General features: G+C 33.8%; 1 protein-coding gene across 1 annotated transcript in view; it reads left to right on the top strand.

The window, feature by feature from the left end:
• Nucleotides 1–24258, top strand: part of LOC127702855 (integumentary mucin C.1-like) — a 45259-nt gene extending 21001 nt beyond the window's left edge. Inside the window, exon 2 of the mRNA XM_052207159.1 lies at nucleotides 23415–24258. Coding sequence (XP_052063119.1) covers nucleotides 23415–24205 — 791 coding nt within the window. The 3' untranslated portion in view covers nucleotides 24206–24258. The remainder of the gene's footprint in view (nucleotides 1–23414) is intronic.
• Nucleotides 24259–27341: the final 3083 nt, after the last annotated feature.

Below are 27341 nucleotides of genomic sequence, written 5' to 3'. Positions count from 1 at the left end.
CGTTCTATCCTATGATTGCGTTGGATAAAAACCGCAATTTTTATACGTGTGCATGCAAAACAAATTTCTTGGTAGAGGGGTCTAAATAAAGCACAAACAACATTTTCCAAAAGATCAAATGAGTGAAAAAGTATATTTTAACAAAACGCATTTGACTAGCAGGTCGAACAACTGATGTCCTTAAACCCTGCTGACTGCCATTGGCGATTGCCAAATAAACGGATCACCGATGTAATAAATGGATCTCAATTATAAATTTAGTACTAAACAGAAAACAATAAACTTGCGGAAAAGATGGTATACCGCAAACAAAAGGTGCAAAGGTTTTTGTACACCATATCCGGATTTCGACAATTAATGTCTCTTCAGTGATGTTAGGAATCGAAAAGGTATTTGGAAGGCCATATAATTTACCTCAATTTAGGATAGACTCTTGAATTTTGAAAGAGTCAAAATAGGATGAACGGATCATATAAACCCGAAGGCAAATATAATACAAGCCCAAACGAAAAAATATAAACAAGTCTAAATTGAAAACAACGTTCTATCCTATGATTGCGTTGGATAAAAACCGCAATTTTTATACGTGTGCATGCAAAACAAATTTCTTGGTAGAGGGGTCTAAATAAAGCACAAACAACATTTTCCAAAAGATCAAATGAGTGAAAAAGTATATTTTAACAAAACGCATTTGACTAGCAGGTCGAACAACTGATGTCCTTAAACCCTGCTGACTGCCATTGGCGATTGCCAAATAAACGGATCACCGATGTAATAAATGGATCTCAATTATAAATTTAGTACTAAACAGAAAACAATAAACTTGCGGAAAAGATGGTATACCGCAAACAAAAGGTGCAAAGGTTTTTGTACACCATATCCGGATTTCGACAATTAATGTCTCTTCAGTGATGTTAGGAATCGAAAAGGTATTTGGAAGGCCATATAATTTACCTCAATTTAGGATAGACTCTTGAATTTTGAAAGAGTCAAAATAGGATGAACGGATCATATAAACCCGAAGGCAAATATAATACAAGCCCAAACGAAAAAATATAAACAAGTCTAAATTGAAAACAACGTTCTATCCTATGATTGCGTTGGATAAAAACCGCAATTTTTATACGTGTGCATGCAAAACAAATTTCTTGGTAGAGGGGTCTAAATAAAGCACAAACAACATTTTCCAAAAGATCAAATGAGTGAAAACGTATATTTTAACAAAACGCATTTGACTAGCAGGTCGAACAACTGATGTCCTTAAACCCTGCTGACTGCCATTGGCGATTGCCAAATAAACGGATCACCGATGTAACAAATGGATCTCAATTATAAATTTAGTACTAAACAGAAAACAATAAACTTGCGGAAAAGATGGTATACCGCAAACAAAAGGTGCAAAGGTTTTTGTACACCATATCCGGATTTCGACAATTAATGTCTCTTCAGTGATGTTAGGAATCGAAAAGGTATTTGGAAGGCCATATAATTTACCTCAATTTAGGATAGACTCTTGAATTTTGAAAGAGTCAAAATAGGATGAACGGATCATATAAACCCGAAGGCAAATATAATACAAGCCCAAACGAAAAAATATAAACAAGTCTAAATTGAAAACAACGTTCTATCCTATGATTGCGTTGGATAAAAACCGCAATTTTTATACGTGTGCATGCAAAACAAATTTCTTGGTAGAGGGGTCTAAATAAAGCACAAACAACATTTTCCAAAAGATCAAATGAGTGAAAAAGTATATTTTAACAAAACGCATTTGACTAGCAGGTCGAACAACGATTGCCAAATAAACGGATCACCGATGTAATAAATGGATCTCAATTATAAATTTAGTACTAAACAGAAAACAATAAACTTGCGGAAAAGATGGTATACCGCAAACAAAAGGTGCAAAGGTTTTTGTACACCATATCCGGATTTCGACAATTAATGTCTCTTCAGTGATGTTAGGAATCGAAAAGGTATTTGGAAGGCCATATAATTTACCTCAATTTAGGATAGACTCTTGAATTTTAAAAGAGTCAAAATAGGATGAACGGATCATATAAACCCGAAGGCAAATGTAATACAAGCCCAAACGAAAAAATATAAACAAGTCTAAATTGAAAACAACGTTCTATCCTATGATTGCGTTGGATAAAAACCGCAATTTTAATACGTGTGCATGCAAAAAAATTTCTTGGTAGAGGGGTCTAAATAAAGCACAAACAACATTTTCCAAAAGATCAAATGAGTGAAAAAGTATATTTTAACAAAACGCATTTGACTAGCAGGTCGAACAACTGATGTCCTTAAACCCTGCTGACTGCCATTGGCGATTGCCAAATAAACGGATCACAGATGTAATAAATGGATCTCAATTATAAATTTAGTACTAAACAGAAAACAATAAACTTGCGGAAAAGATGGTATACCGCAAACAAAAGGTGCAAAGGTTTTTGTACACCATATCCGGATTTCGACAATTAATGTCTCTTCAGTGATGTTAGGAATCGAAAAGGTATTTGGAAGGCCATATAATTTACCTCAATATAGGATAGACTCTTGAATTTTGAAAGAGTCAAAATAGGATGAACGGATCATATAAACCCGAAGGCAAATATAATACAAGCCCAAACGAAAAAATATAAACAAGTCTAAATTGAAAACAACGTTCTATCCTATGATTGCGTTGGATAAAAACCGCAATTTTTATACGTGTGCATGCAAAAAAATTTCTTGGTAGAGGGGTCTAAATAAAGCACAAACAACATTTTCCAAAAGATCAAATGAGTGAAAAAGTATATTTTAACAAAACGCATTTGACTAGCAGGTCGAACAACTGTTGTCCTTAAACCCTGCTGACTGCCATTGGCGATTGCCAAATAAACGGATCACCGATGTAATAAATGGATCTCAATTATAAATTTAGTACTAAACAGAAAACAATAAACTTGCGGAAAAGATGGTATACCGCAAACAAAAGGTGCAAAGGTTTTTGTACACCATATCCGGATTTCGACAATTAATGTCTCTTCAGTGATGTTAGGAATCGAAAAGGTATTTGGAAGGCCATATAATTTACCTTAATTTAGGATAGACTCTTGAATTTTGAAAGAGTCAAAATAGGATGAACGGATCATATAAACCCGAAGGCAAATATAATACAAGCCCAAACGAAAAAATATAAACAAGTCTAAATTGAAAACAACGTTCTATCCTATGATTGCGTTGGATAAAAACCGCAATTTTTATACGTGTGCATGCAAAACAAATTTCTTGGTAGAGGGGTCTAAATAAAGCACAAACAACATTTTCCAAAAGATCAAATGAGTGAAAAAGTATATTTTAACAAAACGCATTTGACTAGCAGGTCGAACAACTGATGTCCTTAAACCCTGCTGACTGCCATTAGCGATTGCCAAATAAACGGATCACCGATGTAATAAATGGATCTCAATTATAAATTTAGTACTAAACAGAAAACAATAAACTTGCGGAAAAGATGGTATACCGCAAACAAAAGGTGCAAAGGTTTTTGTACACCATATCCGGATTTCGACAATTAATGTCTCTTCAGTGATGTTAGGAATCGAAAAGGTATTTGGAAGGCCATATAATTTACCTCAATTTAGGATAGACTCTTGAATTTTGAAAGAGTCAAAATAGGATGAACGGATCATATAAACCCGAAGGCAAATATAATACAAGCCCAAACGAAAAAATATAAACAAGTCTAAATTGAAAACAACGTTCTATCCTATGATTGCGTTGGATAAAAACCGCAATTTTTATACGTGTGCATGCAAAACAAATTTCTTGGTAGAGGGGTCTAAATAAAGCACAAACAACATTTTCCAAAAGATCAAATGAGTGAAAAAGTATATTTTAACAAAACGCATTTGACTAGCAGGTCGAACAACTGATGTCCTTAAACCCTGCTGACTGCCATTGGCGATTGCCAAATAAACGGATCACCGATGTAATAAATGGATCTCAATTATAAATTTAGTACTAAACAGAAAACAATAAACTTGCGGAAAAGATGGTATACCGCAAACAAAAGGTGCAAAGGTTTTTGTACACCATATCCGGATTTCGACAATTAATGTCTCTTCAGTGATGTTAGGAATCGAAAAGGTATTTGGAAGGCCATATAATTTACCTCAATTTAGGATAGACTCTTGAATTTTGAAAGAGTCAAAATAGGATGAACGGATCATATAAACCCGAAGGCAAATGTAATACAAGCCCAAACGAAAAAATATAAACAAGTCTAAATTGAAAACAACGTTCTATCCTATGATTGCGTTGGATAAAAACCGCAATTTTAATACGTGTGCATGCAAAAAAATTTCTTGGTAGAGGGGTCTAAATAAAGCACAAACAACATTTTCCAAAAGATCAAATGAGTGAAAAAGTATATTTTAACAAAACGCATTTGACTAGCAGGTCGAACAACTGATGTCCTTAAACCCTGCTGACTGCCATTGGCGATTGCCAAATAAACGGATCACCGATGTAATAAATGGATCTCAATTATAAATTTAGTACTAAACAGAAAACAATAAACTTGCGGAAAAGATGGTATACCGCAAACAAAAGGTGCAAAGGTTTTTGTACACCATATCCGGATTTCGACAATTAATGTCTCTTCAGTGATGTTAGGAATCGAAAAGGTATTTGGAAGGCCATATAATTTACCTCAATATAGGATAGACTCTTGAATTTTGAAAGAGTCAAAATAGGATGAACGGATCATATAAACCCGAAGGCAAATATAATACAAGCCCAAACGAAAAAATATAAACAAGTCTAAATTGAAAACAACGTTCTATCCTATGATTGCGTTGGATAAAAACCGCAATTTTTATACGTGTGCATGCAAAAAAATTTCTTGGTAGAGGGGTCTAAATAAAGCACAAACAACATTTTCCAAAAGATCAAATGAGTGACAAAGTATATTTTAACAAAACGCATTTGACTAGCAGGTCGAACAACTGATGTCCTTAAACCCTGCTGACTGCCATTGGCGATTGCCAAATAAACGGATCACCGATGTAATAAATGGATCTCAATTATAAATTTAGTACTAAACAGAAAACAATAAACTTGCGGAAAAGATGGTATACCGCAAACAAAAGGTGCAAAGGTTTTTGTACACCATATCCGGATTTCGACAATTAATGTCTCTTCAGTGATGTTAGGAATCGAAAAGGTATTTGGAAGGCCATATAATTTACCTTAATTTAGGATAGACTCTTGAATTTTGAAAGAGTCAAAATAGGATGAACGGATCATATAAACCCGAAGGCAAATATAATACAAGCCCAAACGAAAAAATATAAACAAGTCTAAATTGAAAACAACGTTCTATCCTATGATTGCGTTGGATAAAAACCGCAATTTTTATACGTGTGCATGCAAAACAAATTTCTTGGTAGAGGGGTCTAAATAAAGCACAAACAACATTTTCCAAAAGATCAAATGAGTGAAAAAGTATATTTTAACAAAACGCATTTGACTAGCAGGTCGAACAACTGATGTCCTTAAACCCTGCTGACTGCCATTGGCGATTGCCAAATAAACGGATCACCGATGTAATAAATGGATCTCAATTATAAATTTAGTACTAAACAGAAAACAATAAACTTGCGGAAAAGATGGTATACCGCAAACAAAAGGTGCAAAGGTTTTTGTACACCATATCCGGATTTCGACAATTAATGTCTCTTCAGTGATGTTAGGAATCGAAAAGGTATTTGGAAGGCCATATAATTTACCTCAATTTAGGATAGACTCTTGAATTTTGAAAGAGTCAAAATAGGATGAACGGATCATATAAACCCGAAGGCAAATATAATACAAGCCCAAACGAAAAAATATAAACAAGTCTAAATTGAAAACAACGTTCTATCCTATGATTGCGTTGGATAAAAACCGCAATTTTTATACGTGTGCATGCAAAACAAATTTCTTGGTAGAGGGGTCTAAATAAAGCACAAACAACATTTTCCAAAAGATCAAATGAGTGAAAAAGTATATTTTAACAAAACGCATTTGACTAGCAGGTCGAACAACTGATGTCCTTAAACCCTGCTGACTGCCATTGGCGATTGCCAAATAAACGGATCACCGATGTAATAAATGGATCTCAATTATAAATTTAGTACTAAACAGAAAACAATAAACTTGCGGAAAAGATGGTATACCGCAAACAAAAGGTGCAAAGGTTTTTGTACACCATATCCGGATTTCGACAATTAATGTCTCTTCAGTGATGTTAGGAATCGAAAAGGTATTTGGAAGGCCATATAATTTACCTCAATTTAGGATAGACTCTTGAATTTTGAAAGAGTCAAAATAGGATGAACGGATCATATAAACCCGAAGGCAAATATAATACAAGCCCAAACGAAAAAATATAAACAAGTCTAAATTGAAAACAACGTTCTATCCTATGATTGCGTTGGATAAAAACCGCAATTTTTATACGTGTGCATGCAAAACAAATTTCTTGGTAGAGGGGTCTAAATAAAGCACAAACAACATTTTCCAAAAGATCAAATGAGTGAAAAAGTATATTTTAACAAAACGCATTTGACTAGCAGGTCGAACAACTGATGTCCTTAAACCCTGCTGACTGCCATTGGCGATTGCCAAATAAACGGATCACCGATGTAATAAATGGATCTCAATTATAAATTTAGTACTAAACAGAAAACAATAAACTTGCGGAAAAGATGGTATACCGCAAACAAAAGGTGCAAAGGTTTTTGTACACCATATCCGGATTTCGACAATTAATGTCTCTTCAGTGATGTTAGGAATCGAAAAGGTATTTGGAAGGCCATATAATTTACCTCAATTTAGGATAGACTCTTGAATTTTGAAAGAGTCAAAATAGGATGAACGGATCATATAAACCCGAAGGCAAATATAATACAAGCCCAAACGAAAAAATATAAACAAGTCTAAATTGAAAACAACGTTCTATCCTATGATTGCGTTGGATAAAAACCGCAATTTTTATACGTGTGCATGCAAAACAAATTTCTTGGTAGAGGGGTCTAAATAAAGCACAAACAACATTTTCCAAAAGATCAAATGAGTGAAAACGTATATTTTAACAAAACGCATTTGACTAGCAGGTCGAACAACTGATGTCCTTAAACCCTGCTGACTGCCATTGGCGATTGCCAAATAAACGGATCACCGATGTAACAAATGGATCTCAATTATAAATTTAGTACTAAACAGAAAACAATAAACTTGCGGAAAAGATGGTATACCGCAAACAAAAGGTGCAAAGGTTTTTGTACACCATATCCGGATTTCGACAATTAATGTCTCTTCAGTGATGTTAGGAATCGAAAAGGTATTTGGAAGGCCATATAATTTACCTCAATTTAGGATAGACTCTTGAATTTTGAAAGAGTCAAAATAGGATGAACGGATCATATAAACCCGAAGGCAAATATAATACAAGCCCAAACGAAAAAATATAAACAAGTCTAAATTGAAAACAACGTTCTATCCTATGATTGCGTTGGATAAAAACCGCAATTTTTATACGTGTGCATGCAAAACAAATTTCTTGGTAGAGGGGTCTAAATAAAGCACAAACAACATTTTCCAAAAGATCAAATGAGTGAAAAAGTATATTTTAACAAAACGCATTTGACTAGCAGGTCGAACAACGATTGCCAAATAAACGGATCACCGATGTAATAAATGGATCTCAATTATAAATTTAGTACTAAACAGAAAACAATAAACTTGCGGAAAAGATGGTATACCGCAAACAAAAGGTGCAAAGGTTTTTGTACACCATATCCGGATTTCGACAATTAATGTCTCTTCAGTGATGTTAGGAATCGAAAAGGTATTTGGAAGGCCATATAATTTACCTCAATTTAGGATAGACTCTTGAATTTTAAAAGAGTCAAAATAGGATGAACGGATCATATAAACCCGAAGGCAAATGTAATACAAGCCCAAACGAAAAAATATAAACAAGTCTAAATTGAAAACAACGTTCTATCCTATGATTGCGTTGGATAAAAACCGCAATTTTAATACGTGTGCATGCAAAAAAATTTCTTGGTAGAGGGGTCTAAATAAAGCACAAACAACATTTTCCAAAAGATCAAATGAGTGAAAAAGTATATTTTAACAAAACGCATTTGACTAGCAGGTCGAACAACTGATGTCCTTAAACCCTGCTGACTGCCATTGGCGATTGCCAAATAAACGGATCACAGATGTAATAAATGGATCTCAATTATAAATTTAGTACTAAACAGAAAACAATAAACTTGCGGAAAAGATGGTATACCGCAAACAAAAGGTGCAAAGGTTTTTGTACACCATATCCGGATTTCGACAATTAATGTCTCTTCAGTGATGTTAGGAATCGAAAAGGTATTTGGAAGGCCATATAATTTACCTCAATATAGGATAGACTCTTGAATTTTGAAAGAGTCAAAATAGGATGAACGGATCATATAAACCCGAAGGCAAATATAATACAAGCCCAAACGAAAAAATATAAACAAGTCTAAATTGAAAACAACGTTCTATCCTATGATTGCGTTGGATAAAAACCGCAATTTTTATACGTGTGCATGCAAAAAAATTTCTTGGTAGAGGGGTCTAAATAAAGCACAAACAACATTTTCCAAAAGATCAAATGAGTGAAAAAGTATATTTTAACAAAACGCATTTGACTAGCAGGTCGAACAACTGTTGTCCTTAAACCCTGCTGACTGCCATTGGCGATTGCCAAATAAACGGATCACCGATGTAATAAATGGATCTCAATTATAAATTTAGTACTAAACAGAAAACAATAAACTTGCGGAAAAGATGGTATACCGCAAACAAAAGGTGCAAAGGTTTTTGTACACCATATCCGGATTTCGACAATTAATGTCTCTTCAGTGATGTTAGGAATCGAAAAGGTATTTGGAAGGCCATATAATTTACCTTAATTTAGGATAGACTCTTGAATTTTGAAAGAGTCAAAATAGGATGAACGGATCATATAAACCCGAAGGCAAATATAATACAAGCCCAAACGAAAAAATATAAACAAGTCTAAATTGAAAACAACGTTCTATCCTATGATTGCGTTGGATAAAAACCGCAATTTTTATACGTGTGCATGCAAAACAAATTTCTTGGTAGAGGGGTCTAAATAAAGCACAAACAACATTTTCCAAAAGATCAAATGAGTGAAAAAGTATATTTTAACAAAACGCATTTGACTAGCAGGTCGAACAACTGATGTCCTTAAACCCTGCTGACTGCCATTAGCGATTGCCAAATAAACGGATCACCGATGTAATAAATGGATCTCAATTATAAATTTAGTACTAAACAGAAAACAATAAACTTGCGGAAAAGATGGTATACCGCAAACAAAAGGTGCAAAGGTTTTTGTACACCATATCCGGATTTCGACAATTAATGTCTCTTCAGTGATGTTAGGAATCGAAAAGGTATTTGGAAGGCCATATAATTTACCTCAATTTAGGATAGACTCTTGAATTTTGAAAGAGTCAAAATAGGATGAACGGATCATATAAACCCGAAGGCAAATATAATACAAGCCCAAACGAAAAAATATAAACAAGTCTAAATTGAAAACAACGTTCTATCCTATGATTGCGTTGGATAAAAACCGCAATTTTTATACGTGTGCATGCAAAACAAATTTCTTGGTAGAGGGGTCTAAATAAAGCACAAACAACATTTTCCAAAAGATCAAATGAGTGAAAAAGTATATTTTAACAAAACGCATTTGACTAGCAGGTCGAACAACTGATGTCCTTAAACCCTGCTGACTGCCATTGGCGATTGCCAAATAAACGGATCACCGATGTAATAAATGGATCTCAATTATAAATTTAGTACTAAACAGAAAACAATAAACTTGCGGAAAAGATGGTATACCGCAAACAAAAGGTGCAAAGGTTTTTGTACACCATATCCGGATTTCGACAATTAATGTCTCTTCAGTGATGTTAGGAATCGAAAAGGTATTTGGAAGGCCATATAATTTACCTCAATTTAGGATAGACTCTTGAATTTTGAAAGAGTCAAAATAGGATGAACGGATCATATAAACCCGAAGGCAAATATAATACAAGCCCAAACGAAAAAATATAAACAAGTCTAAATTGAAAACAACGTTCTATCCTATGATTGCGTTGGATAAAAACCGCAATTTTTATACGTGTGCATGCAAAACAAATTTCTTGGTAGAGGGGTCTAAATAAAGCACAAACAACATTTTCCAAAAGATCAAATGAGTGAAAACGTATATTTTAACAAAACGCATTTGACTAGCAGGTCGAACAACTGATGTCCTTAAACCCTGCTGACTGCCATTGGCGATTGCCAAATAAACGGATCACCGATGTAACAAATGGATCTCAATTATAAATTTAGTACTAAACAGAAAACAATAAACTTGCGGAAAAGATGGTATACCGCAAACAAAAGGTGCAAAGGTTTTTGTACACCATATCCGGATTTCGACAATTAATGTCTCTTCAGTGATGTTAGGAATCGAAAAGGTATTTGGAAGGCCATATAATTTACCTCAATTTAGGATAGACTCTTGAATTTTGAAAGAGTCAAAATAGGATGAACGGATCATATAAACCCGAAGGCAAATATAATACAAGCCCAAACGAAAAAATATAAACAAGTCTAAATTGAAAACAACGTTCTATCCTATGATTGCGTTGGATAAAAACCGCAATTTTTATACGTGTGCATGCAAAACAAATTTCTTGGTAGAGGGGTCTAAATAAAGCACAAACAACATTTTCCAAAAGATCAAATGAGTGAAAAAGTATATTTTAACAAAACGCATTTGACTAGCAGGTCGAACAACGATTGCCAAATAAACGGATCACCGATGTAATAAATGGATCTCAATTATAAATTTAGTACTAAACAGAAAACAATAAACTTGCGGAAAAGATGGTATACCGCAAACAAAAGGTGCAAAGGTTTTTGTACACCATATCCGGATTTCGACAATTAATGTCTCTTCAGTGATGTTAGGAATCGAAAAGGTATTTGGAAGGCCATATAATTTACCTCAATTTAGGATAGACTCTTGAATTTTAAAAGAGTCAAAATAGGATGAACGGATCATATAAACCCGAAGGCAAATGTAATACAAGCCCAAACGAAAAAATATAAACAAGTCTAAATTGAAAACAACGTTCTATCCTATGATTGCGTTGGATAAAAACCGCAATTTTAATACGTGTGCATGCAAAAAAATTTCTTGGTAGAGGGGTCTAAATAAAGCACAAACAACATTTTCCAAAAGATCAAATGAGTGAAAAAGTATATTTTAACAAAACGCATTTGACTAGCAGGTCGAACAACTGATGTCCTTAAACCCTGCTGACTGCCATTGGCGATTGCCAAATAAACGGATCACAGATGTAATAAATGGATCTCAATTATAAATTTAGTACTAAACAGAAAACAATAAACTTGCGGAAAAGATGGTATACCGCAAACAAAAGGTGCAAAGGTTTTTGTACACCATATCCGGATTTCGACAATTAATGTCTCTTCAGTGATGTTAGGAATCGAAAAGGTATTTGGAAGGCCATATAATTTACCTCAATATAGGATAGACTCTTGAATTTTGAAAGAGTCAAAATAGGATGAACGGATCATATAAACCCGAAGGCAAATATAATACAAGCCCAAACGAAAAAATATAAACAAGTCTAAATTGAAAACAACGTTCTATCCTATGATTGCGTTGGATAAAAACCGCAATTTTTATACGTGTGCATGCAAAAAAATTTCTTGGTAGAGGGGTCTAAATAAAGCACAAACAACATTTTCCAAAAGATCAAATGAGTGAAAAAGTATATTTTAACAAAACGCATTTGACTAGCAGGTCGAACAACTGATGTCCTTAAACCCTGCTGACTGCCATTGGCGATTGCCAAATAAACGGATCACCGATGTAATAAATGGATCTCAATTATAAATTTAGTACTAAACAGAAAACAATAAACTTGCGGAAAAGATGGTATACCGCAAACAAAAGGTGCAAAGGTTTTTGTACACCATATCCGGATTTCGACAATTAATGTCTCTTCAGTGATGTTAGGAATCGAAAAGGTATTTGGAAGGCCATATAATTTACCTTAATTTAGGATAGACTCTTGAATTTTGAAAGAGTCAAAATAGGATGAACGGATCATATAAACCCGAAGGCAAATATAATACAAGCCCAAACGAAAAAATATAAACAAGTCTAAATTGAAAACAACGTTCTATCCTATGATTGCGTTGGATAAAAACCGCAATTTTTATACGTGTGCATGCAAAACAAATTTCTTGGTAGAGGGGTCTAAATAAAGCACAAACAACATTTTCCAAAAGATCAAATGAGTGAAAAAGTATATTTTAACAAAACGCATTTGACTAGCAGGTCGAACAACTGATGTCCTTAAACCCTGCTGACTGCCATTAGCGATTGCCAAATAAACGGATCACCGATGTAATAAATGGATCTCAATTATAAATTTAGTACTAAACAGAAAACAATAAACTTGCGGAAAAGATGGTATACCGCAAACAAAAGGTGCAAAGGTTTTTGTACACCATATCCGGATTTCGACAATTAATGTCTCTTCAGTGATGTTAGGAATCGAAAAGGTATTTGGAAGGCCATATAATTTACCTCAATTTAGGATAGACTCTTGAATTTTGAAAGAGTCAAAATAGGATGAACGGATCATATAAACCCGAAGGCAAATATAATACAAGCCCAAACGAAAAAATATAAACAAGTCTAAATTGAAAACAACGTTCTATCCTATGATTGCGTTGGATAAAAACCGCAATTTTTATACGTGTGCATGCAAAACAAATTTCTTGGTAGAGGGGTCTAAATAAAGCACAAACAACATTTTCCAAAAGATCAAATGAGTGAAAAAGTATATTTTAACAAAACGCATTTGACTAGCAGGTCGAACAACTGATGTCCTTAAACCCTGCTGACTGCCATTGGCGATTGCCAAATAAACGGATCACCGATGTAATAAATGGATCTCAATTATAAATTTAGTACTAAACAGAAAACAATAAACTTGCGGAAAAGATGGTATACCGCAAACAAAAGGTGCAAAGGTTTTTGTACACCATATCCGGATTTCGACAATTAATGTCTCTTCAGTGATGTTAGGAATCGAAAAGGTATTTGGAAGGCCATATAATTTACCTCAATTTAGGATAGACTCTTGAATTTTGAAAGAGTCAAAATAGGATGAACGGATCATATAAACCCGAAGGCAAATATAATACAAGCCCAAACGAAAAAATATAAACAAGTCTAAATTGAAAACAACGTTCTATCCTATGATTGCGTTGGATAAAAACCGCAATTTTTATACGTGTGCATGCAAAACAAATTTCTTGGTAGAGAGGTCTAAATAAAGCACAAACAACATTTTCCAAAAGATCAAATGAGTGAAAACGTATATTTTAACAAAACGCATTTGACTAGCAGGTCGAACAACTGATGTCCTTAAACCCTGCTGACTGCCATTGGCGATTGCCAAATAAACGGATCACCGATGTAACAAATGGATCTCAATTATAAATTTAGTACTAAACAGAAAACAATAAACTTGCGGAAAAGATGGTATACCGCAAACAAAAGGTGCAAAGGTTTTTGTACACCATATCCGGATTTCGACAATTAATGTCTCTTCAGTGATGTTAGGAATCGAAAAGGTATTTGGAAGGCCATATAATTTACCTCAATTTAGGATAGACTCTTGAATTTTGAAAGAGTCAAAATAGGATGAACGGATCATATAAACCCAAAGGCAAGTATAATACAAGCCTAAACGAAAAAATATAAACAAGTCTAAATTGAAAACAACGTTCTATCCTATGATTGCGTTGGATAAAAACCGCAATTTTTATACGTGTGCATGCAAAACAAATTTCTTGGTAGAGGGGTCTAAATAAAGCACAAACAACATTTTCCAAAAGATCAAATGAGTGAAAAAGTCTATTTTAACAAAACGCATTTGACTAGCAGGTCGAACAACTGATGTCCTTAAACCCTGCTGACTGCCATTGGCGGTTGCCAAATAAACGGATCACCGATGTAATAAATGGATCTCAATTATAAATTTAGTACTAAACAGAAAACAATAAACTTGCGGAAAAGATGGTATACCGCAAACAAAAGGTGCAAAGGTTTTTGTACACCATATCCGGATTTCGACAATTAATGTCTCTTCAGTGATGTTAGGAATCGAAAAGGTATTTGGAAGGCCATATAATTTACCTCAATTTAGGATAGACTCTTGAATTTTGAAAGAGTCAAAATAGGATGAACGGATCATATAAACCCGAAGGCAAATATAATACAAGCCCAAACTAAAAAAATATAAACAAGTCTAAATTGAAAACAACGTTCTATCCTATGATTGCGTTGGTTAAAAACCGCAATTTTTATACGTGTGCATGCAAAACAAATTTCTTGGTAGAGGGGTCTAAATAAAGCACAAACAACATTTTCCAAAAGATCAAATGAGTGAAAAAGTATATTTTAACAAAACGCATTTGACTAGCAGGTCGAACAACTATTGCCAAATAAACGGATCACCGATGTAATAAATGGATCTCAATTATAAATTTAGTACTAAACAGAAAACAATAAACTTGCGGAAAAGATGGTATACCGCAAACAAAAGGTGCAAAGGTTTTTGTACACCATATCCGGATTTCGACAATTAATGTCTCTTCAGTGATGTTAGGAATCGAAAAGGTATTTGGAAGGCCATATAATTTACCTCAATTTAGGATAGACTCTTGAATTTTGAAAGAGTCAAAATAGGATGAACGGATCATATAAACCCGAAGGCAAATATAATACAAGCCCAAACGAAAAAATATAAACAAGTCTAAATTGAAAACAACGTTCTATCCTATGATTGCGTTGGATAAAAACCGCAATTTTAATACGTGTGCATGCAAAAAAATTTCTTGGTAGAGGGGTCTAAATAAAGCACAAACAACATTTTCCAAAAGATCAAATGAGTGAAAAAGTATATTTTAACAAAACGCATTTGACTAGCAGGTCGAACAACTGATGTCCTTAAACCCTGCTGACTGCCATTGGCGATTGCCAAATAAACGGATCACCGATGTAATAAATGGATCTCAATTATAAATTTAGTACTAAACAGAAAACAATAAACTTGCGGAAAAGATGGTATACCGCAAACAAAAGGTGCAAAGGTTTTTGTACACCATATCCGGATTTCGACAATTAATGTCTCTTCAGTGATGTTAGGAATCGAAAAGGTATTTGGAAGGCCATATAATTTACCTCAATTTAGGATAGACTCTTGAATTTTGAAAGAGTCAAAATAGGATGAACGGATCATATAAACCCGAAGGCAAATATAATACAAGCCCAAACGAAAAAATATAAACAAGTCTAAATTGAAAACAACGTTCAATCCTATGATTGCGTTGGATAAAAACCGCAATTTTTATACGTGTGCATGCAAAACAAATTTCTTGGTAGAGGGGTCTAAATAAAGCACAAACAACATTTTCCAAAAGATCAAATGAGTGACAAAGTATATTTTAACAAAACGCATTTGACTAGCAGGTCGAACAACTGATGTCCTTAAACCCTGCTGACTGCCATTGGCGATTGCCAAATAAACGGATCACCGATGTAATAAATGGATCTCAATTATAAATTTAGTACTAAACAGAAAACAATAAACTTGCGGAAAAGATGGTATACCGCAAACAAAAGGTGCAAAGGTTTTTGTACACCATATCCGGATTTCGACAATTAATGTCTCTTCAGTGATGTTAGGAATCGAAAAGGTATTTGGAAGGCCATATAATTTACCTCAATTTAGGATAGACTCTTGAATTTTGAAAGAGTCAAAATAGGATGAACGGATCATATAAACCCGAAGGCAAATATAATACAAGCCCAAACGAAAAAATATAAACAAGTCTAAATTGAAAACAACGTTCTATCCTATGATTGCGTTGGATAAAAACCGCAATTTTTATACGTGTGCATGCAAAACAAATTTCTTGGTAGAGGGGTCTAAATAAAGCACAAACAACATTTTCCAAAAGATCAAATGAGTGAAAACGTATATTTTAACAAAACGCATTTGACTAGCAGGTCGAACAACTGATGTCCTTAAACCCTGCTGACTGCCATTGGCGATTGCCAAATAAACGGATCACCGATGTAACAAATGGATCTCAATTATAAATTTAGTACTAAACAGAAAACAATAAACTTGCGGAAAAGATGGTATACCGCAAACAAAAGGTGCAAAGGTTTTTGTACACCATATCCGGATTTCGACAATTAATGTCTCTTCAGTGATGTTAGGAATCGAAAAGGTATTTGGAAGGCCATATAATTTACCTCAATTTAGGATAGACTCTTGAATTTTGAAAGAGTCAAAATAGGATGAACGGATCATATAAACCCAAAGGCAAGTATAATACAAGCCTAAACGAAAAAATATAAACAAGTCTAAATTGAAAACAACGTTCTATCCTATGATTGCGTTGGATAAAAACCGCAATTTTTATACGTGTGCATGCAAAACAAATTTCTTGGTAGAGGGGTCTAAATAAAGCACAAACAACATTTTCCAAAAGATCAAATGAGTGAAAAAGTATATTTTAACAAAACGCATTTGACTAGCAGGTCGAACAACTGATGTCCTTAAACCCTGCTGACTGCCATTGGCGGTTGCCAAATAAACGGATCACCGATGTAATAAATGGATCTCAATTATAAATTTAGTACTAAACAGAAAACAATAAACTTGCGGAAAAGATGGTATACCGCAAACAAAAGGTGCAAAGGTTTTTGTACACCATATCCGGATTTCGACAATTAATGTCTCTTCAGTGATGTTAGGAATCGAAAAGGTATTTGGAAGGCCATATAATTTACCTCAATTTAGGATAGACTCTTGAATTTTGAAAGAGTCAAAATAGGATGAACGGATCATATAAACCCGAAGGCAAATATAATACAAGCCCAAACTAAAAAATATAAACAAGTCTAAATTGAAAACAACGTTCTATCCTATGATTGCGTTGGATAAAAACCGCAATTTTTATACGTGTGCATGCAAAACAAATTTCTTGGTAGAGGGGTCTAAATAAAGCACAAACAACATTTTCCAAAAGATCAAATGAGTGAAAAAGTATATTTTAACAAAACGCATTTGACTTGCAGGTCGAACAACGATTGCCAAATAAACGGATCACCGATGTAATAAATGGATCTCAATTATAAATTTAGTACTAAACAGAAAACAATAAACTTGCGGAAAAGATGGTATACCGCAAACAAAAGGTGCAAAGGTTTTTGTACACCATATCCGGATTTCGACAATTAATGTCTCTTCAGTGATGTTAGGAATCGAAAAGGTATTTGGAAGGCCATATAATTTACCTCAATTTAGGATAGACTCTTGAATTTTGAAAGAGTCAAAATAGGATGAACGGATCATATAAACCCAAAGGCAAGTATAATACAAGCCTAAACGAAAAAATATAAACAAGTCTAAATTGAAAACAACGTTCTATCCTATGATTGCGTTGGATAAAAACCGCAATTTTTATACGTGTGCATGCAAAACAAATTTCTTGGTAGAGGGGTCTAAATAAAGCACAAACAACATTTTCCAAAAGATCAAATGAGTGAAAAAGTATATTTTAACAAAACGCATTTGACTAGCAGGTCGAACAACTGATGTCCTTAAACCCTGCTGACTGCCATTGGCGGTTGCCAAATAAACGGATCACCGATGTAATAAATGGATCTCAATTATAAATTTAGTACTAAACAGAAAACAATAAACTTGCGGAAAAGATGGTATACCGCAAACAAAAGGTGCAAAGGTTTTTGTACACCATATCCGGATTTCGACAATTAATGTCTCTTCAGTGATGTTAGGAATCGAAAAGGTATTTGGAAGGCCATATAATTTACCTCAATTTAGGATAGACTCTTGAATTTTGAAAGAGTCAAAATAGGATGAACGGATCATATAAACCCGAAGGCAAATATAATACAAGCCCAAACTAAAAAATATAAACAAGTCTAAATTGAAAACAACGTTCTATCCTATGATTGCGTTGGTTAAAAACCGCAATTTTTATACGTGTGCATGCAAAACAAATTTCTTGGTAGAGGGGTCTAAATAAAGCACAAACAACATTTTCCAAAAGATCAAATGAGTGAAAAAGTATATTTTAACAAAACGCATTTGACTAGCAGGTCGAACAACGATTGCCAAATAAACGGATCACCGATGTAATAAATGGATCTCAATTATAAATTTAGTACTAAACAGAAAACAATAAACTTGCGGAAAAGATGGTATACCGCAAACAAAAGGTGCAAAGGTTTTTGTACACCATATCCGGATTTCGACAATTAATGTCTCTTCAGTGATGTTAGGAATCGAAAAGGTATTTGGAAGGCCATATAATTTACCTCAATTTAGGATAGACTCTTGAATTTTGAAAGAGTCAAAATAGGATGAACGGATCATATAAACCCGAAGGCAAATATAATACAAGCCCAAACGAAAAAATATAAACAAGTCTAAATTGAAAACAACGTTCTATCCTATGATTGCGTTGGATAAAAACCGCAATTTTAATACGTGTGCATGCAAAAAAATTTCTTGGTAGAGGGGTCTAAATAAAGCACAAACAACATTTTCCAAAAGATCAAATGAGTGAAAAAGTCTATTTTAACAAAACGCATTTGACTAGCAGGTCGAACAACTGATGTCCTTAAACCCTGCTGACTGCCATTGGCGATTGCCAAATAAACGGATCACCGATGTAATAAATGGATCTCAATTATAAATTTAGTACTAAACAGAAAACAATAAACTTGCGGAAAAGATGGTATACCGCAAACAAAAGGTGCAAAGGTTTTTGTACACCATATCCGGATTTCGACAATTAATGTCTCTTCAGTGATGTTAGGAATCGAAAAGGTATTTGGAAGGCCATATAATTTACCTCAATTTAGGATAGACTCTTGAATTTTGAAAGAGTCAAAATAGGATGAACGGATCATATAAAACCGAAGGCAAATATATTACAAGCCCAAACGAAAAAATATAAACAAGTCTAAATTGAAAACAACGTTCTATCCTATGATTGCGTTGGATAAAAACCGCAATTTTTATACGTGTGCATGCAAAACAAATTTCTTGGTAGAGGGGTCTAAATAAAGCACAAACAACATTTTCCAAAAGATCAAATGAGTGAAAAAGTCTATTTTAACAAAACGCATTTGACTAGCAGGTCGAACAACTGATGTCCTTAATCCCTGCTGACTGCCATTGGCGATTGCCAAATAGACGGATCACCGATGTAATAAATGGATCTCAATTATAAATTTAGTACTAAACAGAAAACAATAAACTTGCGGAAAAGATGGTATACCGCAAACAAAAGGTGCAAAGGTTTTTGTACACCATATCCGGATTTCGACAATTAATGTCTCTTCAGTGATGTTAGGAATCGAAAAGGTATTTGGAAGGCCATATAATTTACCTCAATTTAGGATAGACTCTTGAATTTTGAAAGAGTCAAAATAGGATGAACGGATCATATAAATCCGAAGGCAAATATAATACAAGTCCAAACGAAAAAATATAAACAAGTCTAAATTGAAAACAACGTTCTATCCTATGATTGCGTTGGATAAAAACCGCAATTTTTATACGTGTGCATGCAAAACAAATTTCTTGGTAGAGGGGTCTAAATAAAGCACAAACAACATTTTCCAAAAGATCAAATGAGTGAAAAAGTATATTTTAACAAAACGCATTTGACTAGCAGGTCGACCAACTGATGTCCTTAAACCCTGCTGACTGCCATTGGCGATTGCCAAATAAACGGATCACCGATGTAATAAATGGATCTCAATTATAAATTTAGTACTAAACAGAAAACAATAAACTTGCGGAAAAGATGGTATACCGCAAACAAAAGGTGCAAAGGTTTTTGTACACCATATCCGGATTTCGACAATTAATGTCTCTTCAGTGATGTTAGGAATCGAAAAGGTATTTGGAAGGCCATATAATGTACCTCAATTTAGGATAGACTCTTGAATTTTGAAAGAGTCAAAATAGGATGAACGGATCATATAAGCCCGAAGGCAAATATAATACAAGCCCAAACGAAAAAATATAAACAAGTCTAAATTGAAAACAACGTTCTATCCTATGATTGCGTTGGATAAAAACCGCAATTTTTATACGTGTGCATGCAAAACAAATTTCTTGGTAGAGGGGTCTAAATAAAGCACAAACAACATTTTCCAAAAGATCAAATGAGTGAAAAAGTATATTTTAACAAACCGCATTTGACTAGCAGGTCGAACAACTGATGTCCTTAAACCCTGCTGACTGCCATTGGCGATTGCCAAATAAACGGATCACCGATGTAATAAATGGATCTCAATTATAAATTTAGTACTAAACAGAAAACAATAAACTTGCGGAAAAGATGGTATACCGCAAACAAAAGGTGCAAAGGTTTTTGTACACCATATCCGGATTTCGACAATTAATGTCTCTTCAGTGATGTTAGGAATCGAAAAGGTATTTGGAAGGCCATATAATTTACCTCAATTTAGGATAGACTCTTGAATTTTGAAAGAGTCAAAATAGGATGAACGGATCATATAAACCCGAAGGCAAATATAATACAAGCCCAAACGAAAAAATATAAACAAGTCTAAATTGAAAACAACGTTCTATCCTATGATTGCGTTGGATAAAAACCGCAATTTTTATACGTGTGCATGCAAAACAAATTTCTTGGTAGAGGGGTCTAAATAAAGCACAAACAACATTTTCCAAAAGATCAAATGAGTGAAAAGGTATATTTTAACAAAACGCATTTGACTAGCAGGTCGAACAACTGATGTCCTTAAACCCTGCTGACTGCCATTGGCGATTGCCAAATAAACGGATCACCGATGTAATAAATGGATCTCAATTATAAATTTAGTACTAAACAGAAAACAATAAACTTGCGGAAAAGATGGTATACCGCAAACAAAAGGTGCAAAGGTTTTTGTACACCATATCCGGATTTCGACAATTAATGTCTCTTCAGTGATGTTAGGAATCGAAAAGGTATTTGGAAGGCCATATAATTTACCTCAATTTAGGATAGACTCTTGAATTTTGAAAGAGTCAAAATAGGATGAACGGATCATATAAACCCGAAGGCAAATATAATACAAGCCCAAACGAAAAAATATAAACAAGTCTAAATTGAAAACAACGTTCTATCCTATGATTGCGTTGGATAAAAACCGCAATTTTTATACGTGTGCATGCAAAACAAATTTCTTGGTAGAGGGGTCTAAATAAAGCACAAACAACATTTTCCAAAAGATCAAATGAGTGAAAAAGTATATTTTAACAAAACGCATTTGACTAGCAGGTCGACCAACTGATGTCCTTAAACCCTGCTGACTGCCATTGGCGATTGCCAAATAAACGGATCACCGATGTAATAAATGGATCTCAATTATAAATTTAGTACTAAACAGAAAACAATAAACTTGCGGAAAAGATGGTATACCGCAAACAAAAGGTGCAAAGGTTTTTGTACACCATATCCGGATTTCGACAATTAATGTCTCTTCAGTGATGTTAGGAATCGAAAAGGTATTTGGAAGGCCATATAATTTACCTCAATTTAGGATAGACTCTTGAATTTTGAAAGAGTCAAAATAGGATGAACGGATCATATAAACCCGAAGGCAAATATAATACAAGCCCAAACGAAAAAATATAAACAAGTCTAAATTGAAAACAACGTTCTATCCTATGATTGCGTTGGATAAAAACCGCAATTTTTATACGTGTGCATGCAAAACAAATTTCTTGGTAGAGGGGTCTAAATAAAGCACAAACAACATTTTCCAAAAGATCAAATGAGTGAAAAAGTCTATTTTAACAAAACGCATTTGACTAGCAGGTCGAACAACTGATGTCCTTAAACCCTGCTGACTGCCATTGGCGATTGCCAAATAAACGGATCACCGATGTAATAAATGGATCTCAATTATAAATTTAGTACTAAACAGAAAACAATAAACTTGCGGAAAAGATGGTATACCGCAAACAAAAGGTGCAAAGGTTTTTGTACACCATATCCGGATTTCGACAATTAATGTCTCTTCAGTGATGTTAGGAATCGAAAAGGTATTTGGAAGGCCATATAATTTACCTCAATTTAGGATAGACTCTTGAATTTTGAAAGAGTCAAAATAGGATGAACGGATCATATAAACCCGAAGGCAAATATATTACAAGCCCAAACGAAAAAATATAAACAAGTCTAAATTGAAAACAACGTTCTATCCTATGATTGCGTTGGATAAAAACCGCAATTTTTATACGTGTGCATGCAAAACAAATTTCTTGGTAGAGGGGTCTAAATAAAGCACAAACAACATTTTCCAAAAGATCAAATGAGTGAAAAGGTATATTTTAACAAAACGCATTTGACTAGCAGGTCGAACAACTGATGTCCTTAAACCCTGCTGACTGCCATTGGCGATTGCCAAATAAACGGATCACCGATGTAATAAATGGATCTCAATTATAAATTTAGTACTAAACAGAAAACAATAAACTTGCGGAAAAGATGGTATACCGCAAACAAAAGGTGCAAAGGTTTTTGTACACCATATCCGGATTTCGACAATTAATGTCTCTTCAGTGATGTTAGGAATCGAAAAGGTATTTGGAAGGCCATATAATTTACCTCAATTTAGGATAGACTCTTGAATTTTGAAAGAGTCAAAATAGGATGAACGGATCATATAAACCCGAAGGCAAATATAATACAAGCCCAAACGAAAAAATATAAACAAGTCTAAATTGAAAATATATTAAGTTTTGGTTTCACATCTTTCCGTATATATATTGCATCAAATTCACTAAAAAAAACCCATCAATTTTATACTCGAAAAAACACGATCCAAGCCGGACACTATACCTACCACGAGAATTGAATATCGATTGATATCAACTCTCATTATTCAATTCTTTAATAATGATAAAGGTTCGTTTTTGTATACTTCTGTATTGAAATTAAATAAACCAAGCTGATATCTGACTCTCCTAAAAATATTATTTATTGACCAGTCGAATAAAATAATTTGTTTGCAGATTAAAATCACCAAGACTGACACCGTCTGTGGAGTCTCATAAAACAGAGGATTGATATCGATTTAATAATTATTTTAATTTTTTTTATTATTAATAATACTATTTACATTACTTAAACAGCGGACATAACAAATGGAAATTGTCCAGATCCTCCACAAGACTGGACATGCCATGATTTGGACCACACAGCAGCAATTCCCAGAACACAATGTATTGATCCAACACAAGAAACAACAACGGAAATTGTCACTACCACCGAAACCATGACTACAACTGTTCCAACAACCACGGAAACAATTACAACAGCTGTTCCAACAACCACGGAAACAATTACAACAGCTGTTCCAACAACCACGGAAACAATTACAACAGCTGTTCCAACAACCACGGAAACAATTACAACAGCTGTTCCAACAACCACGGAAACAATTACAACAGCTGTTCCAACAACCACGGAAACAATCACAACAGCTGTTCCAACAACCACGGAAACAATCACAACAGCTGTTCCAACAACTATAGACAGTGCTACAACAACCACAAAATTAGGGTCAACATCAGGAAACTCTATTTCAGAGTCTACCAGTTCACCCTCTAATTCAAACAATACATGTTATTGTCCGTGTAACAGTGGGGGATATCTTGTTCTGACAGATGCAGAACTCAAAGAGAAAATAGAAAAAATTATTTCAGAAATAAAAATAGATCCAAAAGCAACGTCATTGGCAAAGCGAAAGTTAATAAGTGCGGTTGATAGTAGACCATCGGCTAAAGCGGTAGGGTCTTTAGGTATTGTTATTTTAGTTGTAATTGCTGGTTTTATAATTATTATGGATTCAAACGTAATTTTTAGAAGCATAGAACAATTAATTGCAAAAAGGAAGAAAAATAAAAGCATTGAAGAAAATTAATTAATACAGCGCTAATATAATTGTACATATAAATATATGATGATAATTTCTAAGGCGACAATTTTTAGAACCTAGGATCGTATATAGTCCGAGGACGCAATTATTGTCCTTTGATTTTACAAATATAGTCCCTTGTGTGGACAGTGTATAACTTGCAATTTTTTTTCATACACTTTCCAAATGTATTTCTTTATATTTTATGCATGAACTATTAAGTAAGGGATGAAATTACACGTTAAAAAAAATTGGGTGCTGAATTTTTATCTAAAGTAGTGATTCGGTCCAGTTAAAAAAGGTAAAAAAATAGTATGTCTGAAGCTGTCAAACTGAATTATAGACCCCGTTAACATAGAATTGTCCATATTTTGAGTTAGAGCTGGTAGACTTTTCTATAACTTTAATATTATTTGTCCCAAAAGTAGTACAATACACTGTAAAAATCTTTTTGAGATAGAGCAGGTGCGATTTTTTTTAATTTGAATTCATTGTCTAAAAAAAGCACTACGAAATAACTGTTCTCGGGCCATATGAGCTTGTCTTCGTTTTGACATTTAATTAGACATAACATGACCAGTACTGCAGGTTACTAACTAACTTATAGTTACTTATAGTTGATTTCCAGTACAGGATCCCTTAAGGTTCCTCTTCTCCAGAACCACCAAAACGCTGTCTATAGCAAGGTAATCAGTAATTAGGAATTTGTTTATCATTATTTGGTTGATACATTTTGGCAATACATTTCACATTTTTTATTTTTGTTTTTTTTGCGGGTTCTTTGTTATCATTATACAAAAATATTTTGAGAATTTTAGGGTTTGTCTATCATTAAAACCATTGATGTATTATATCATAAATATAGAAATTCCACGATATAACTATTTGTTTCTGTAATTCATCATAATTATTCTATTATTGTATAGCAACGTAAAATATCCCACAGAGCGTAACGAAAAGTTGTTGCGCAATATTTTACAATTATTGACTTTTGATGAGGTTGATACAATGATATATAAACACCAGAGATATGATATCCACTAGGGCCAACGGCCGCCGAGGGTAAATGACATATCTCTGGGGTTGATATCATTGTATCAACTGACATCAAAAGTCAACAATTGTTTTATTATATGACTTTTTATCCATCTGCTCTTAGTATTTGCTCTTGACGAAAGATATCTAACTTCTCCATGTTTTGATACTAACTATATATTATCTGCTTTGGCAGTGCTAACTTTAAATTAAGTTAAAATAATAGTTTACAATAAAATTTACAAATTTTTTTAGCACCAAAAAGGAGAAGTAAAACGAGAATTTGTATGACGTCATAAACCTACTTCATTGACATTGCCTAGGAAAATAACTATTTAGTACACATAGATGTTCCAAATTATATTAACCTCTCATGATTTTTCCAGCGGTGAATATGATGTTTTTTCAAAGAAGATTCCCTATGCTTTTAGCCAATGAGAAAAGAGAAATTGTATAGTCATATAATAATTTATGTTACTGCACTTGGTGCAGATATGGCTTCAAATGATAGCCGTCGTCAGTGACAAAAATATGTTTTAAACATATTTTCAAGCTTTGCTATACAATTAAAGGGAAATTGCTTGAATATTGGTGAATAGTATCCCTTCTAATATAATATTGCACTCGTAAACTCGTGCCGAATATAAAACAAAATCTATTCCGGACAATATTCACCAATATTCATGCAATAAACCTACATATTATTATTATTTTTTGTATCTTTATATATTACTTTTATGATTATTGAACGTCAGTCATCTTGGAATCCGGCTAAATCAAATACTTTATATCAGATTACAACCTTTCCGGGAATGGGTCACATATAAATTATGAGATGAAGAGTCCTATACTATGTTTAAGGTCAAGGTCATAGTTAAATGTTTCCGGATCATTTTTTTAAGTCTAGAGTCTAACATTGTATTAGAAATAACCTTAAATACATATAAAAAAAAATGAGATGTGGTTTAGTTGCCAATGAGACAATCATCCATAAAGCCAGAAGGACAAATACAATTAAACGTCAACTGTACATCGCTTACCTTTAACGATGAGAAAACCCATAACCGTGTAGTAAGCTATAGAAGGCACTGGTACCTTTAACGATGAGAAAACCCCAAACCGTGTAGTAAGCTATAGAAGGCCCTGGTACCTTTAACGATGAGAAAACCCAAAACCGTGAAGTAAGCTATAGAAGGCCCTGGTACCTTTAACGATGAGAAAACCCAAAACCGTGTAGTAAGCTATAGAAGGTCCTGGTAAGACAGAATGTGTAGAAAACCAAGGCAATTACTCAGTACCACATGTATATATAAATAAGATTAGGGATGTATGTAAAGACAGCAACCAAAATGAAAGTAAAAAGCAAAGAAAATCTATAGGTCAACTTATAGTTTTCAGCAATAGATATTTAAATATAGTATATATACACTGTAATACATGTTATGATTTATAACACAAATTTAGCTAGTGAAAAGCTATGATGTTCTCCAAATCCATTTGTTTATACACATATTCTTTTTTGATGGCCAAAAGCTCAGTATAGCTTATAGTCGGATAAAGAGCTCACTAGAGCTCATGTTTTCTATGTTATTGTGTACATATATGCCGACTTTAAATAAAATTTACTTACTTACTTACTATGTTTCGAGCCATACTGAAGTTTAATCAAGTTTTGTTATTTATTTGTTTTTCCCTTGAACTGTCTTAGTATGATTTTCGTTCATTTTTTTTTGTACATTAATAGTTTTCTCGTTTGAATTGTTTTACATTTGTGATTTCGGGACCTTTTATAGCTGACTATGCGGTATGGGCTTTGCTCATTGATGAAGGCCGTACGGTGACCTATAGCTGTTAATTTCTGTGTCATTTGGTCTCTTGTGGAGAGTTGTCTCATTGGCAATCATACCACATCTTCTTTTTTATACTAATCAAGAAAACTTAACTTGGACCAATGAAGAACAGCAATGAACGCACTAACCGGTTCCTTTTTCTCTGTTTGGTTTCATGTGCTTGTAGTGATTTTGTGTCATGAATTGATACACTATATCATTTATTTTCTTTTCCACTAACTTTGAAAACTTATCCATGTAACGAAGTTGAAGTCAGG

The sequence above is a fragment of the Mytilus californianus genome, unplaced genomic scaffold, assembly GCF_021869535.1.
Source record: "Mytilus californianus isolate M0D057914Y unplaced genomic scaffold, xbMytCali1.0.p SCAF_5, whole genome shotgun sequence".
In the NCBI taxonomy this organism is placed as follows: domain Eukaryota; kingdom Metazoa; phylum Mollusca; class Bivalvia; order Mytilida; family Mytilidae; genus Mytilus; species Mytilus californianus.
The sequence above is the reverse complement of the archived record's forward strand: the minus strand, read 5'-3'. Positions and strand labels throughout refer to the sequence as shown.